The sequence below is a fragment of the Carcharodon carcharias genome, chromosome 10 (genome assembly GCF_017639515.1).
Source record: "Carcharodon carcharias isolate sCarCar2 chromosome 10, sCarCar2.pri, whole genome shotgun sequence".
In the NCBI taxonomy this organism is placed as follows: domain Eukaryota; kingdom Metazoa; phylum Chordata; class Chondrichthyes; order Lamniformes; family Lamnidae; genus Carcharodon; species Carcharodon carcharias.
Window position 1 is genome coordinate 140603061 of NC_054476.1, and position 13251 is coordinate 140616311.

The 13251-nt window shown below is 58.0% G+C and overlaps 1 protein-coding gene across 3 annotated transcripts in view; it reads left to right on the top strand.

Moving 5' to 3' along the window:
• The window catches only part of abr (ABR activator of RhoGEF and GTPase), a 215987-nt gene that overhangs the window by 146074 nt on the left and 56662 nt on the right, over positions 1 to 13251 (top strand). For all 3 annotated transcript variants that reach the window (XM_041197333.1, XM_041197334.1, XM_041197335.1), the window contains 3 exons: positions 4801 to 4908; positions 5060 to 5120; positions 13123 to 13175. In XM_041197333.1, the coding sequence (XP_041053267.1) occupies positions 4801 to 4908; positions 5060 to 5120; positions 13123 to 13175 (222 nt within the window). The remainder of the gene's footprint in view (positions 1 to 4800; positions 4909 to 5059; positions 5121 to 13122; positions 13176 to 13251) is intronic.

Sequence of the window (13251 nt, forward strand, 5' to 3'; positions counted from 1 at the left end):
GGTCTCCCCCACCCCCCTCTGTCCCCCACCCCCCTCTCTCCCCCACCCCCCTCTCTCCCCCACCCCCCTCTCTCCCCCACCCCCCTCTCTCCCCACCCCCCCTGTCCCCACCCCCCTCTCTCCCCCACCCCCCTCTCTCCCCCACCCCCCTCTCTCCCCCACCCCCCCCTCTCCCCCACCCCCCTCTCTCCCCCACCCCCCTCTCTCCCCCACCCCCCTCTCTCCCCCACCCCCCTCTCTCTCCCCCACCCCCCTCTCTCCCCCACCCCCCTCTCTCCCCCACCCCCCTCTGTCCCCACCCCCCCCCTCTCTCCCCCACCCCCCTCTCTCCCCCACCCCCCCTCTGTCCCCCACCCCCCTCTGTCCCCCACCCCCCTCTGTCCCCACCCCCCTCTGTCCCCACCCCCTCTCTGTCCCCACCCCCCCTCTGTCCCCCCACCCCCCTCTGTCCCCCACCCCCCTCTGTCCCCCACCCCCCTCTGTCCCCCACCCCCCTCTCTCCCCCCACCCCCCTCTCTCCCCACCCCCTCTGTCCCCACCCCCCTCTCTCCCCCCACCCCCCCTCTCTCCCCCCACCCCCCTCTCTCCCCCACCCCCCTCTCTCCCCCACCCCCCTCTGTCCCCACCCCCCTCTCTCCCCCCCACCCCCCCTCTCTCCCCCCACCCCCCCCTCTCTCCCCCACCCCCCTCTGTCCCCACCCCCCTCTCTGTCCCCCACCCCCCTCTCTCCCCCACCCCCCCCTGTCCCCACCCCCCTCTGTCCCCACCCCCCTCTGTCCCACCCCCCTCTGTCCCCACCCCCCTCTCTCCCCCCCACCCCCCCTCTCTCCCCCACCCCCCTCTGTCCCCACCCCCCTCTGTCCCCACCCCCCCTCTCTCCCCCACCCCCCTCTCTCCCCCACCCCCCTCTCTCCCCCACCCCCCTCTGTCCCCACCCCCCTCTCTCCCCCACCCCCCTCTGTCCCCACCCCCCCTCTCTCCCCCACCCCCCTCTGTCCCCACCCCCCTCTCTCCCCCACCCCCCTCTCTCCCCCACCCCCCTCTCTCCCCCACCCCCCCTCCCTCCCCCACCCCCCTCTCTCCCCCCACCCCCCCTCTCTCCCCCACCCCCCTCTGTCCCCACCCCCCTCTGTCCCCACCCCCCTCTGTCCCCACCCCCCTCTGTCCCCACCCCCCTCTCTCCCCCCACCCCCCTCTCTCCCCCACCCCCTCTCTCCCCCACCCCCCTCTGTCCCCACCCCCCCTCTCTCCCCCACCCCCCTCTGTCCCCACCCCACTCTCTCCCCCACCCCCCTCTGTCCCCACCCCCCTCTGTCCCCACCCCCCCTCCCCTACCCCTCTCTCTCCCCATCCCCTCTCTCCCTCTCCCTCCCCTGACCCCCACACCCTCCCTCCCCTACCCCTCTCTCTCCCCATCCCCTCTCTCCCTCTCCCTCCCCTGACCCCCACACCCTCCCTCTTATTTCTCCCTCCCTCACTGCACCTTGCCCTCTCCCTCCCCCCTCCACCCCCTCCCTCTCTCCTCTTTGCCCTCTCCCTTTCCCTCCTCCTCCTCCTCTCCCTCCCACCTGTCTCCCTCCCAATTCCTCCCACTCTCTCCCTCTCCCCTCATTCCCTTCCTTGTCTCCTCCCCTCCTCCTCTTCCTCCCCCTCCCCTCCTCCTCTTCCTCCCCCTCCCCTCCTCCTCTTCCTCCCCCTCCCCTCCTCCTCTTCCTCCCCCTCCCCTCCTCCTCTTCCTCCCCCTCCCCCTCCCCCTCCCCCTCCCCCTCCCCCTCCCCCTCCCCTCCTCCTCTTCCTCCCCCTCCTCTTCCTCCCCCTCCCCCTCCTCTTCCTCCCCCTCCCCCTCCTCTTCCTCCCCCTCCCCCTCCTCTTCCTCCCCCTCCCCCCTCCCTTCCTCCCCCTCCCCCTCCCCCCTCCTCTTCCTCCCCCTCCCCCTCCCCCTCCTCTTCCTCCCCCTCCCCCTCCGCTTCCTCCCCCTCCTCTTCCTCCCCCTCCTCTTCCTCCCCCTCCCCCCTCCTCTTCCTCCCCCTCCCCCCTCCCCCCTCCTCTTCCTCCCCCTCCCCCCCCTCTTCCTCCCCCTCCCCCCGCTCCTCTTCCTCCCCCTCCCCTCCTCCTCTTCCTCCCCCTCCCCTCCTCCTCTTCCTCCCCCTCCCCTCCTCCTCTTCCTCCCCCTCCCCTCCTCCTCTTCCACCCTCCTCTCTTCCTCTTCCTCCCCTCGCCTCTTCCTCCCCCTCCTCTTCCTCCCCCTCCTCTTCCTCCCCCTCCTCTTCCTCCCCCTCCTCTTCCTCCCCCTCCCCTCCTCCTCTTCCTCCCCCTCCCCTCCTCCTCTTCCTCCCCCTCCCCTCCTCCTCTTCCTCCCCCTCCCCTCCTCCTCTTCCTCCCCCTCCCCTCCTCCTCTTCCTCCCCCTCCCCTCCTCCTCTTCCTCCCCCTCCCCTCCTCCTCTTCCTCCCCCTCCCCTCCTCCTCTTCCTCCCCCTCCTCCTCTTCCTCTTCCTCCCCCTCCTCCTCTTCCTCCCCCTCCCCTCCTCCTCTTCCTCCCCCTCCCCTCCTCCTCTTCCTCCCCCTCCCCCTCCCCTCCTCCTCTTCCTCCCCCTCCCCTCCTCCTCTTCCTCCCCCTCCCCTCCTCCTCTTCCTCCCCCTCCCCTCCTCCTCTTCCTCCCCCTCCCCTCCTCCTCTTCCTCCCCCTCCCCTCCTCCTCTTCCTCCCCCTCCCCTCCTCCTCTTCCTCCCCCTCCCCTCCTCCTCTTCCTCCCCCTCCCCCTCCCCCTCCCCTCCTCCTCTTCCTCCCCCTCCCCTCCTCCTCTTCCTCCCCCTCCCCTCCTCCTCTTCCTCCCCCTCCCCTCCTCCTCTTCCTCCCCCTCCCCTCCTCCTCTTCCTCCCCCTCCCCTCCTCCTCTTCCTCCCCCTCCCCTCCTCCTCTTCCTCCCCCTCCCCTCCTCCTCTTCCTCCCCCTCCCCTCCTCCTCTTCCTCCCCCTCCCCTCCTCCTCTTCCTCCCCCTCCCCTCCTCCTCTTCCTCCCCCTCCCCTCCTCCTCTTCCTCCCCCTCCCCTCCTCCTCTTCCACCCTCCTCTCTTCCTCTTCCTCCCCTCCCCTCTTCCACCCTCCTCTCTTCCTCTTCCTCCCCTCCCCTCTTCCTCCCCCTCCTCTTCCTCCCCCTCCTCTTCCTCCCCCTCCCCTCCTCCTCTTCCTCCCCCTCCCCTCCTCCTCTTCCTCCCCCTCCCCTCCTCCTCTTCCTCCCCCTCCCCTCCTCCTCTTCCTCCCCCTCCCCTCCTCCTCTTCCTCCCCCTCCCCTCCTCCTCTTCCTCCCCCTCCTCCTCTTCCTCTTCCTCCCCCTCCTCCTCTTCCTCCCCCTCCCCTCCTCCTCTTCCTCCCCCTCCCCTCCTCCTCTTCCTCCCCCTCCCCTCCTCCTCTTCCTCCCCCTCCCCTCCTCCTCTTCCTCCCCCTCCCCTCCTCCTCTTCCTCCCCCTCCCCTCCTCCTCTTCCTCCCCCTCCCCTCCTCCTCTTCCTCCCCCTCCTCCTTCCTCTTCCTCCCCCTCCTCCTTCCTCTTCCTCCCCTTCCTCCCACACCCCTCCTCCTCTTCCTCCCCCTCCACTCCACCCACCCCATTTCATCTCTCCCCCTCCCTCCCCCCGCCACCTCCCTCTCTCCATATCTGATCCTGGTTTGACTGCTTTTTCTGTCTCTCTTCCTCCCACTCTCTCACTCTCTCTCTCCGTCTCTCTCCCTGTCTCCCATTATCTCTCCCTCCCTCTCTGTCCTTCCCTCCCTCCCTCTATCTCCTTTTCTACCTCTCTATCCCCTCCCTCACTCCCTCTCCCCCTCCCTGCCCTCCTTCCTTTCTGTCTCTCCCTCCCTTGCTCTCCCTCACTTCCCTTGCCATTTCTCACTCTGTCTCTCTCTCTCCCCCTCCCTCCCCCTCTCTCTGTCTTTGTCTCCCTCCCTCTCTCCCTCCCTCTCTCCCTCCCTCTTGCTTCCTCCTGCCCCCTCTCCCTCTTGCACCCTCTCTCTGTCTCTCTCCCTCTCTTCCACCCTCACCCTCTCCCTCCCTCCCTTCTCTCTCTCCCCACTCACTCCCTCCCCCCTCTCTTGCCCCTCTCTCTCCCACCCTCTCACCCCGTCTCTCCACCCTCTCTGTCCCCTCTCTCTGCCCCTCTGTCTCCCTCTCTCTCTCCATTGCTCTCTCTCTGTGCGCTGCCTCCCTCTCTCTCCCTTTCTCTCTCTCTCTCCCTTTCTCTCTCTCTCTCCCTTTCTCTCTCTCCCTCCCTTTCTCTCTCTCGCTCCCTCACTCCGTGTCTCCCTCACTCCGTGTCTCCCTCTCTCCGCTTCTCTCTCTCTCTCCCTCTCTTCACCTCTCTCTTTCTCCCTTTATCTCTCTACTACTCTTCTTTCTCCCCCCCCCATCTCCCTCTCTCTCCCACTCTTTGCCTCTGTCTCCCTCCTTCTCTCTCCCCCTCACTCCCTCTGTCTCGTTCTCTCCGTTTCTCTCTCTCCCTCTCTTCCTCTCTCTACCTCTCTCTCTATCTCTCTCTCTCTCCTTTTCTCTCTCCCCCCTCTATCTCCCTCTCCCTCTCTTTGTCTCCCTTTTTCACCCTCTCACTCCCTCTCTCTCCCTCCCTCTGTCTCTCCCCACTCTTTCTTTCTCTCCCTCCCTCCCCCCGACTCTCCCTCTCCCCCCCCCGCCTCTCTCTCTCTCCTCTCTTTCTCTCTCTCTTTCTCTCTCTCTCTTTCTCTCTCCCTCCATCCCATTCCCCTCTCTCTTTCATTTGTCCCTCTCCCTGTTTCTCTCTCTCTCTCCCTCTAGGCTGAGAGTCTCGGTGTATACAAGGCCTTTGTGGATAATTATAAAGTGGCGATCGAAACGGTTGAAAAATGCAGCCTGGCCAATAACAACTTCAAGAAGATTTCTGAGGTAAGCTCGAGCGAGGTTTGTATGGGGAGTTGCTGTGGAGCCATGTGGGGTCACTGGGCTGACTGACTTGAGAGAATGAGTTCACAGAGTGTGTTCAGAGCCTGCCTGTGCTGCAACTATTCTCCATCTCTCTCTCTCTCTCTCTTCCAAGGATTTGAAAGTCAAAAGCTCCAAGGATTCGAAGGAATGTTCCACCTCTATCACTCTGGAAGGTAAGTTTCGGTAGATTTGCTTTGAAGGTAGCGACCCTATAGCTCTGACCCTGCGACCCTCCCACTCTCCGACCTTCCATACTCGCATCGCTGCTTCCACGCATCGAGCTGTGGCCCCATCACTTGCTGTGTCCTTGTTGTTTTGTACCCAAGTATGAGCCAGATTGACTGGCATTCTGTACAGACCCTCACCTCCGCCCCTTCCCCCTATCTATCCATTCAACGGTACCACTCACTGCTTTGGTGAGTACAGTACCGAGTGACAGAGAGTAAGGGAAGCGATGGAAATGCTGCTGATCCTCAGGCTTTGCTGCAAGTGCAGCTGCTATGGTAAATGCTCTGTGTTTCTGATTTGTCTCTTTGTGTATCTCTGCCTCATTCATATTCCATTCATTCGGCTCCTTCTGTGCGAGGGAGAAATCATTTCTCAGGGATACAAAAGACAATAGCAGCTGTCTGCCTCTTCCCTCAGTCACTGGATCTATGTTGCCTTCATCCAAACATATTTACCCTGTTTATTACGATTATTTGAGCTAATTTCCTTTGTCCTTGCAGTCACCTTCTGTAATGTGAAGGAGAATAATCCGAACCCATTGGGAATATTCAGCATTCTGAGGGTGTTTGGGTGAGATTGTGAATTCTCCACAGGGGTCACTGTGGGGTTGTGATATCTGTGGCCGGCTATCCCTGAGCAGTCGGGGGCTCTGTCAGAGTTGCTGTCCGCCCCAGACTCATTGCACCCATCTCAGAGCTTTGGACTCAGAATGTTTCTCTGAGTATTGTGACCAGTGACCGTGTGAGCACAGGTTTACTGCTCTGCATAATTGATAGGATCACTCACCCGGGGAATCGCTGCAAGTAATGGGCGGGGTCTCAGTGAGTAATGGGCGGGGTCTCAGTAATGGGCGGGGTCTCCGAGTAATGGGCAGGGTCTCTGAGTAATGGGCGGGGTCTCTGCGAGTAATGGGCGGGGTCTCTGCGAGTAATGGGCAGGTCACTGCGGGTAATGGGCAGGGTCACCGGGCAATAGGCGGGATCTCTGCAGGTAATGGGCGGGATCTCTGCAGGTAATGGGCGGGATCTCTGCAGGTAATGGGCGGGATCTCTGCAGCTAATGGGCGGGATCTCTGCAGGTAATGGGCGGGATCTCTGCAGCTAATGGGCAGGATCTCTGCAGGTAATGGGCAGGATCTCTGCAGGTAGTATGCACGATCTCTGCAGGTAATGGGCGGGATCTCTGCAGGTAATGGGCGGGATCTCTGCATGTAATGGGCGGGATCTCTGCAGGTAATGGGCGGGATCTCTGCAGGTAATGGGCGGGATCTCTGCAGGTAATGGGCAGGATCTCTGCAGGTAATGGGCAGGATCTCTGCAGGTAATATGCACGATCTCTGCAGGTAATGGGCGGGATCTCTGTAGGTAATGGGCGGGATCTCTGCATGTAATGGGCGGGATCTCTGCATGTAATGGGCGGGATCTCTGCAGGTAATGGGCAGGATCTCTGCAGGTAATGGGCAGGATCTCTGCAGGTAATGGGCAGGATCTCTGCGGGTAATGGGCAGGATCTCTGCGGGTAATGGGCAGGATCTCTGCGGGTAATGGGCAGGATCTCTGCGGGTAATGGGCAGGATCTCTGCGGGTGATGGGCAGGATCTCTGCGGGTGATGGGCAGGATCTCTGCGGGTGATGCATGGGACCCTGCAGGTAATATGCATGGTCTCTGCAGATAATGGGGGATCATTTTGTAATGGGCGAGATCTCTTTGTAATGGGCGGGATCTCAGTGGGTCACAGGCATGATCTCTGTGGGTAATGTGCGGGAACTCTGTGGGTATTGGGCAAGATCTCTTCAAGTAATGGGTGGGATCTCTGTAGGTAATGGGCAGGATCTCTGCGGATAGTGGGTGGGATCTCTTCAAGTAATGGGCGGGATCGCTGCAAGTCATGGGTGAGATCTCTGTGGGTCACGGGCAGGATCTCTTTATAATAGGCAGGATCACTTTGTAATGGACAGGATTTCTGTGGGTAATGGGCGAGGACTCTTTGTAATGGGGGATCTCTGCAACTAATGGACGGGATCTCTGTGGGTCATGCGTGGGACCTCTGCAGGTAATGGGCGGGATCCCTGCGGGCAATGGGGGAGGGGATCCTTGCGGGTATGGGCACGGTCTCTGCAGATAATGGGGGATCATTTTGTAATGGGCGGAATCTCAGCGGGTAATGTGTGGGAACTCTGCGGGAAATGGGCAGGACCCCTGCGGGTAATGGGCAGGATCTCTGTGGATATTGAGGTGGATCTCTGTGGGTCATAGACGTGGTCTCTAAGGGAAATAGGTGGGATCACTGCAGGTAAAGGGTGAGATCTCTTTGTAATGGGTGTGATCTCTGTGAGTAATGAGCAGGATCTCTGCAGACAGTTGGCCCGATCTCTGCAGGTGATTGGGGTGATCACTTTGTAATTGGCAAGATCTCTGCGGGTAATGGACGTGATCCCTGCAGGTAATGGGTGGGATCTGTGTGACTAATGGGTGGGATCTCTGTGGGTCATGGGTGGGATCTTGCAAGTAGTGGGTAGGATCTTTGTGGGTCATGGGCGGGATCTCTGTGGGACTGGGCAGGATCTCTGAGGGTAATGGGCAGGGTCTCTTTGTAATGGGTGGGTTCTCTGCGAGTTATGGGAAGGGTATCTTTGTAATGGGCAGGATCTCTGCAGGTCTTCGGTGGGATCTCAGTAGATAATGGCCGGATCTCTGTGGGTGATTGGGGTGATCACTTTGTAATCGGCGTGATCTCTACAGGTAATGGGCGGGATCTCTGTGAGTAATGGGCGGGATCTCTGAATAATGGGCAGGATCTCTGCGGGTAATCAGCTGGGTTTCTTTGTAATGGGCAGGATCTTTTCAGGTAATGGGCAGGTTCTCTTTGTACTGGGCGGTGTACTTTTGCAATGGGCAGGATCTCTACAGGTCTTGGGCGGGATCTCTGTGGGTCATGGGCAAGATCTCTGCGTTTAATAGGCATGATCTCTGTCGGCAATGGGCCAGATTTCTGTGGGTGATTGGGGAGATCACTTTGTAATCGGCGTGATCTCTGCAGTTAATGGGTGGGATGAATGTATGTAATGGGCAGGATCTCTGCAGATAATGGGCATGATCCCTGTGGGTCTTGTGTTGGATCTCTTTGGGTAATAGGTGGGAATTCTGCTTGTAGTGGGTGGGATCCCTGCGGGTAATGGGCGAGATCTCTGCCAGTCATGGGGGGATCCCTGCAAGTCATAGGTGTGATCTCTGTGGCTAATAGCCAGATCTCTGTGGTTGGTTGGGGTGATCACTTTGTAATCGGCTTGATCTCTGTGGGTAATGGGCGGGTCCTCTGCGGGTCTTGGGCTGGTCTTCTGTGGGTAATGGGCAGGATCTCTGGGGGTAATGGGCGGGATCTCTGGGAGTAATGGGCAGGATCTCCATGGTTAATGGGCAGGATCTCCACGGTTAATGGGCGGAATCTCTGTGGGTAATGGGCAGGGTCTCTGGGGGTAATGGGTGGAATCTCTATGGGTAATGGGCAGGATCTCTGGGGGTAATGGGCGGAATCTCTGTGGGTAATGGGCAGGATCTCTGGGGGTAATGGGTGGAATCTCTATGAGTAATGGGCAGGATCTCTTGGGGTAATGGGTGGAATCTCTGTGGGTAATGGGCAGGATCTCTGGGGGTAATGGGTGGAATCTCTATGGATAATGCAGAGGATCTCCATGGTTAATGGGCGGAATCTCTGTGGGTAATGGGTGGGATCTCTGTGGGTAATGGGCGGGATCTCTGGGAGTAATGGGCAGGATCTCCATGGTTAATGGGCAGGATCTCCATGGTTAATGGGCGGAATCTCTGTGGGTAATGGGCAAGATCTCTGGGGGTAATGGGCGGAATCTCTATGGGTAATGGGCAGGATCTCTGGGGGTAATGGGTGGAATCTCTGTGGGTAATGGGCAAGATCTCTGGGGGTAATGGGTGGAATCTCTGTGGGTAATGGGCGGAATCTCTGTGGGTAATGGGCAGGATCTCTGGGGGTAATGGGTGGAATCTCTATGGGTAATGGGCAGGATCTCTGGGGGTAATGGGTGGAATCTCTATGGGTAATGTGGAGGATCTCCATGGTTAATGGGCAGAATCTCTGTGGGTAATGGGTGGGATCTCTGTGGGTAATAGGTGGGATCTCTGTGGGTATTGGGCAGGATCTCTTGGGGTAGTGGGTGGGATCTCTGGAGGTAATGGGTGGGATCTCTGTATGTAAGGTGCAGGATTTCACGGGTAATGGTTAATGGGCAGGATCTCTGAGTAATGGGCAGGATCCCTGTGGGTAATGGGCAGGGTCTATTTGTAATAGGCGGGATCTCTGCAACTAATGGGCGGGATCTCTTTGGATCATGGGTGGGATCTTTGCATCTAAAAGGGGCAGGATCTCTGCATGTAATGGGCGGGATCTATGTGGGTAATGGTCAGGATCACTTTGTAATGGGCGGATCTATTTGTAACAGGCAGGATCCCTGCGGATCTCTGCATGTAGTGGGCGGGATCCCTGTGTGTAATGTGTGGAACCTCTGCAAGTAGTGAGCAGGATCACTTTGTACTGGGCAGCATCTCTTCATAATGTGCAAGTCTGTGTGTAATGGGTGGGATCTCTGTGTAATGGGCAGGATCTGTGTGTAATGGGCAGGATCTGTCTGTAATGGTATCTCTGCAGGTAATTGGTGGATTTCTGTGAGAAATGGGCGGGATCTCTGCCGGCAATGGATGGGATCTCTGCGGGTCATGGGTGGGATCTCTGCGTGTATGAGGAGGGATCTCTGCGGGTAATGCATGAGTTCACTGTGGGTATTGGACAGGATCACTTTGTAATGGGTGGGATATCTGCGGGCAACGGGCAAGATCTTTGCAGGTAATGAGTGAGATCCCTGAGGGTAATGGTTGGGATCTCTGCGGTTAATGGGCGGGATCTCTGCGAGAAATGGGCGGGATGCGGGATCTCTGCGGATAATGGTCAGGATCTCTGCGGATAATGGGCAGGATCTCTGCGGTTAATGGCCGGGATCTCTGAATTATGGGCGGGATCTCTGCGGTTAATGGCCGGGATCTCTGAATTATGGGCGGGATCTCTGCGGATAATGGGCGGGATAACTGTGGTAAATGGGCGGGATCTCTGCAGTTAATTGTCGGGATCTCTGTGGATAATGGGCGGGATCTCTGTGGATAATGGGCGGGATCTCTGTGGATAATGGGCGGGATCTCTGCAGTTAATGGGCGGGATCTCTGCGGTTAATGGGCGGGATCTCTGCGGATAATGGGCGGGATCTCTGCGGATAATGGACGGGATCTCTGCGGTTAATGGGCGGGATCTCTGCGGATAATGGGCGGGATCTCTGCGGATAATGGGCGGGATCTCTGCGGATAATGGGCGGGATCTCTGCGGATAATGGGCGGGATCTCTGCGGATAATGGGTGGGATCTCTGCGGATAATGGGCGGGATCTCTGCGGATAATGGGCGGGATCTCTGCGGATAATGGGCGGGATCTCTGCGGATAATGGGCGGGATCTCTGTGAGAAATGGGCGGGATCTCTGCGGTTAATTGTTGTGATCTCTGCGGATAATGGGCGGGATCTCTGCGGTTAATTGTCAGGATCTCTGCGAGAAATGGGCAGGATCTCTGCTGGTAATGGGAGGGATCTCTGCGGATAATGGTCGGGATATCTATGGATAATGGGCAGGATCTCTGCGGATAATGGGCAGGATCTCTGCATGTAAAGGTTTCGATCCCTGTGGTAAATGGGCGGGATCTCTGCGGGCAATGGGTGGGATCTGTGCGGGTAATGGGCGGGATCTCTGTGAGTAATGGGTGGGATCTCTGCAGGGTGTAGGGTGGATCTCTGTGGGTAATGGGCAGGATCTCTGCAGGTAAAGGGGGATCATTTTGTAATGGGTGGGACCTCTGCTGGGAATGGATAGGATCTCTTTGTAATAGGAAGGATCTCTGCAGGCATTGGGCGAGACCTCTGTGCAATGGGCAGGATCTCTGTGTAATGGATGGAATCTCTGCTTGTAATGGGTGGGATCCCTGTGGGTAATGGGTGGGAACTCTGCTGGTAGTGGATAGGATCACTTTGTAATGGGTGGGATCTCTGTGTAACGGGCAGTATCTCTGCGGGTAATGGGTGGGATCTCTGCGTGTAATGAGCGGGATCTCTGTGAGGAATGGGTGCGATCTCTGTGAGTAATGGGCGGGATCTCTGTGAGTAATGGGCGGGATCTCTGTGAGTAATGGGCGGGATCTCTGTGAGTAATGGGCGGGATCTCTGAGAAATGGGCGGGATCTCTGAGAAATGGGTGGGATCTCTGCGAGTAACGGACGAGGTCCGTAGGAGTAACAGGTGGGGTCCTTAGGAGTAATGGGTGGGGTCTCTGTGGGTCATGGACAGGATCTCTGTGGGTCATGGGTGGGATCTCTGCAGGTAATGGGGAATCATTTTGTAATGGGGGGGACCTCTGCTGGTAATGGACAGGATCTCTTTGTAAAGGGCGGGATCTCTGCAGGCAATGGGCAAGATTTCTGTGCATAATGGGTGGGATCTCTGTTTGTAAGGGGCAGGACCTCTGCGGGTAATGTACTGGATCCCTGCGGGTAATGGGCAGGACCTCTGCGGGCCATGGGTGGGTTCCCTGCCGTCATGGGCGGGATCTCTGCGGGTAGTGGATAGGATCACTTTGTAATGGGCGGGATCTGTGTGTAATGGGCAGGATCTCTGCGGGTAATGGTCGGGATCTCTGCAAGTAATGGTCGGGATCTCTGCGGGTGATGGATGGGACCCCTTTGTAATGGGGGGATCTCTGTGGGTGATGGGCGGGATCTTTGCAGGGAAAGGGCGGGATCTTTGCAGGGAAAGGGCGGGATCTCTGCTGGGAATGGGCGGGATCTCTGCTGGGAATGGGCGGGATCTCTGCTGGGAATGGACGGGGTCTCTGCTGGGAATGGGCGGGGTCTCTGCTGGGAATGGACGGGATCTCTGCTGGGAATGGGCAGGATCTCTGTGGGGAATGGGCGGGATCTGTGCACTGTGCCCTCCCAATCATGTGGTGCGAATGTTCATGCATAACCCTGAAACACCCTCTTGTTACCAGGCAAGGGAAGTGTATGTGAATCTGCCCAATCCATGTGGCTGGAACCCCTCCATTGTTGCTCTGCAAAGACCACATTCCATTTATCTCACTCGCAACGAAACTCCCATCATTCATTTGAACTTAACTCTTGAATGACTGAGCAGAACATCTGTAACTCACTGCGGCCAGACACAGCTCAAACAGCAGAATCTCACTAAATCCTGAGAAACAAACTAGAGAAAAACCATTTCACTGATTGATGAACAGTACTAACACTGTCAGCACTGAAAAAATACCATCATTGTCAGCGAAGTTCCCTCTACTCTGTCCCATTAAACATTCCCAGTACGGGTACAGCATGGGGTTAGATACAGAGTAAATCTCCCCCTACACCGTCCCCATCAAACATTCCCAGGACAGGTACAGCACAGGGTTAGATACAGGGTAAAGCTCCCTCTACACTGTCCCCATCAAACATTCCCAGGACAGGTACAGCTCGAGGTTAGATACAGGGTAAAGCTTCCTCTCTACTATCCCCATCAAACACTCCCACTACAGGTACAGCACGGGGTTAGATACAGAGTAAAGCTCCCTCTACACTATCCCCATCAAACACTCCCAAGACTGGTATAGCATGGGGTTAGATACAGAGTAAAGCTCCCTCTACACTGTCCCCATCAAACACTCCCAGGACAGGTACAGCACAGGGTTAGATACAGAGTAAAGCTCCCTCTACACTCTCCCCATCAAACACTCCCAGGATAGGTACTACACGGGGTTAGTTACAGATTAACTCTCTGATCAAGCAGCATTTTAGTGACAGTGAAAGATTTTTCTCGCTCTGGTTTATGTTTTTCAGCTCTGCTGTACAAACCGATCGATCGAGTAACTCGAAGCACTCTGGTGCTGCATGTGAGTATTGGGTCTTTCCTAATGGTATACGTTGGTGTGGTGATGTGTGGGTAGATTGACTCATCATGTGTGTAAC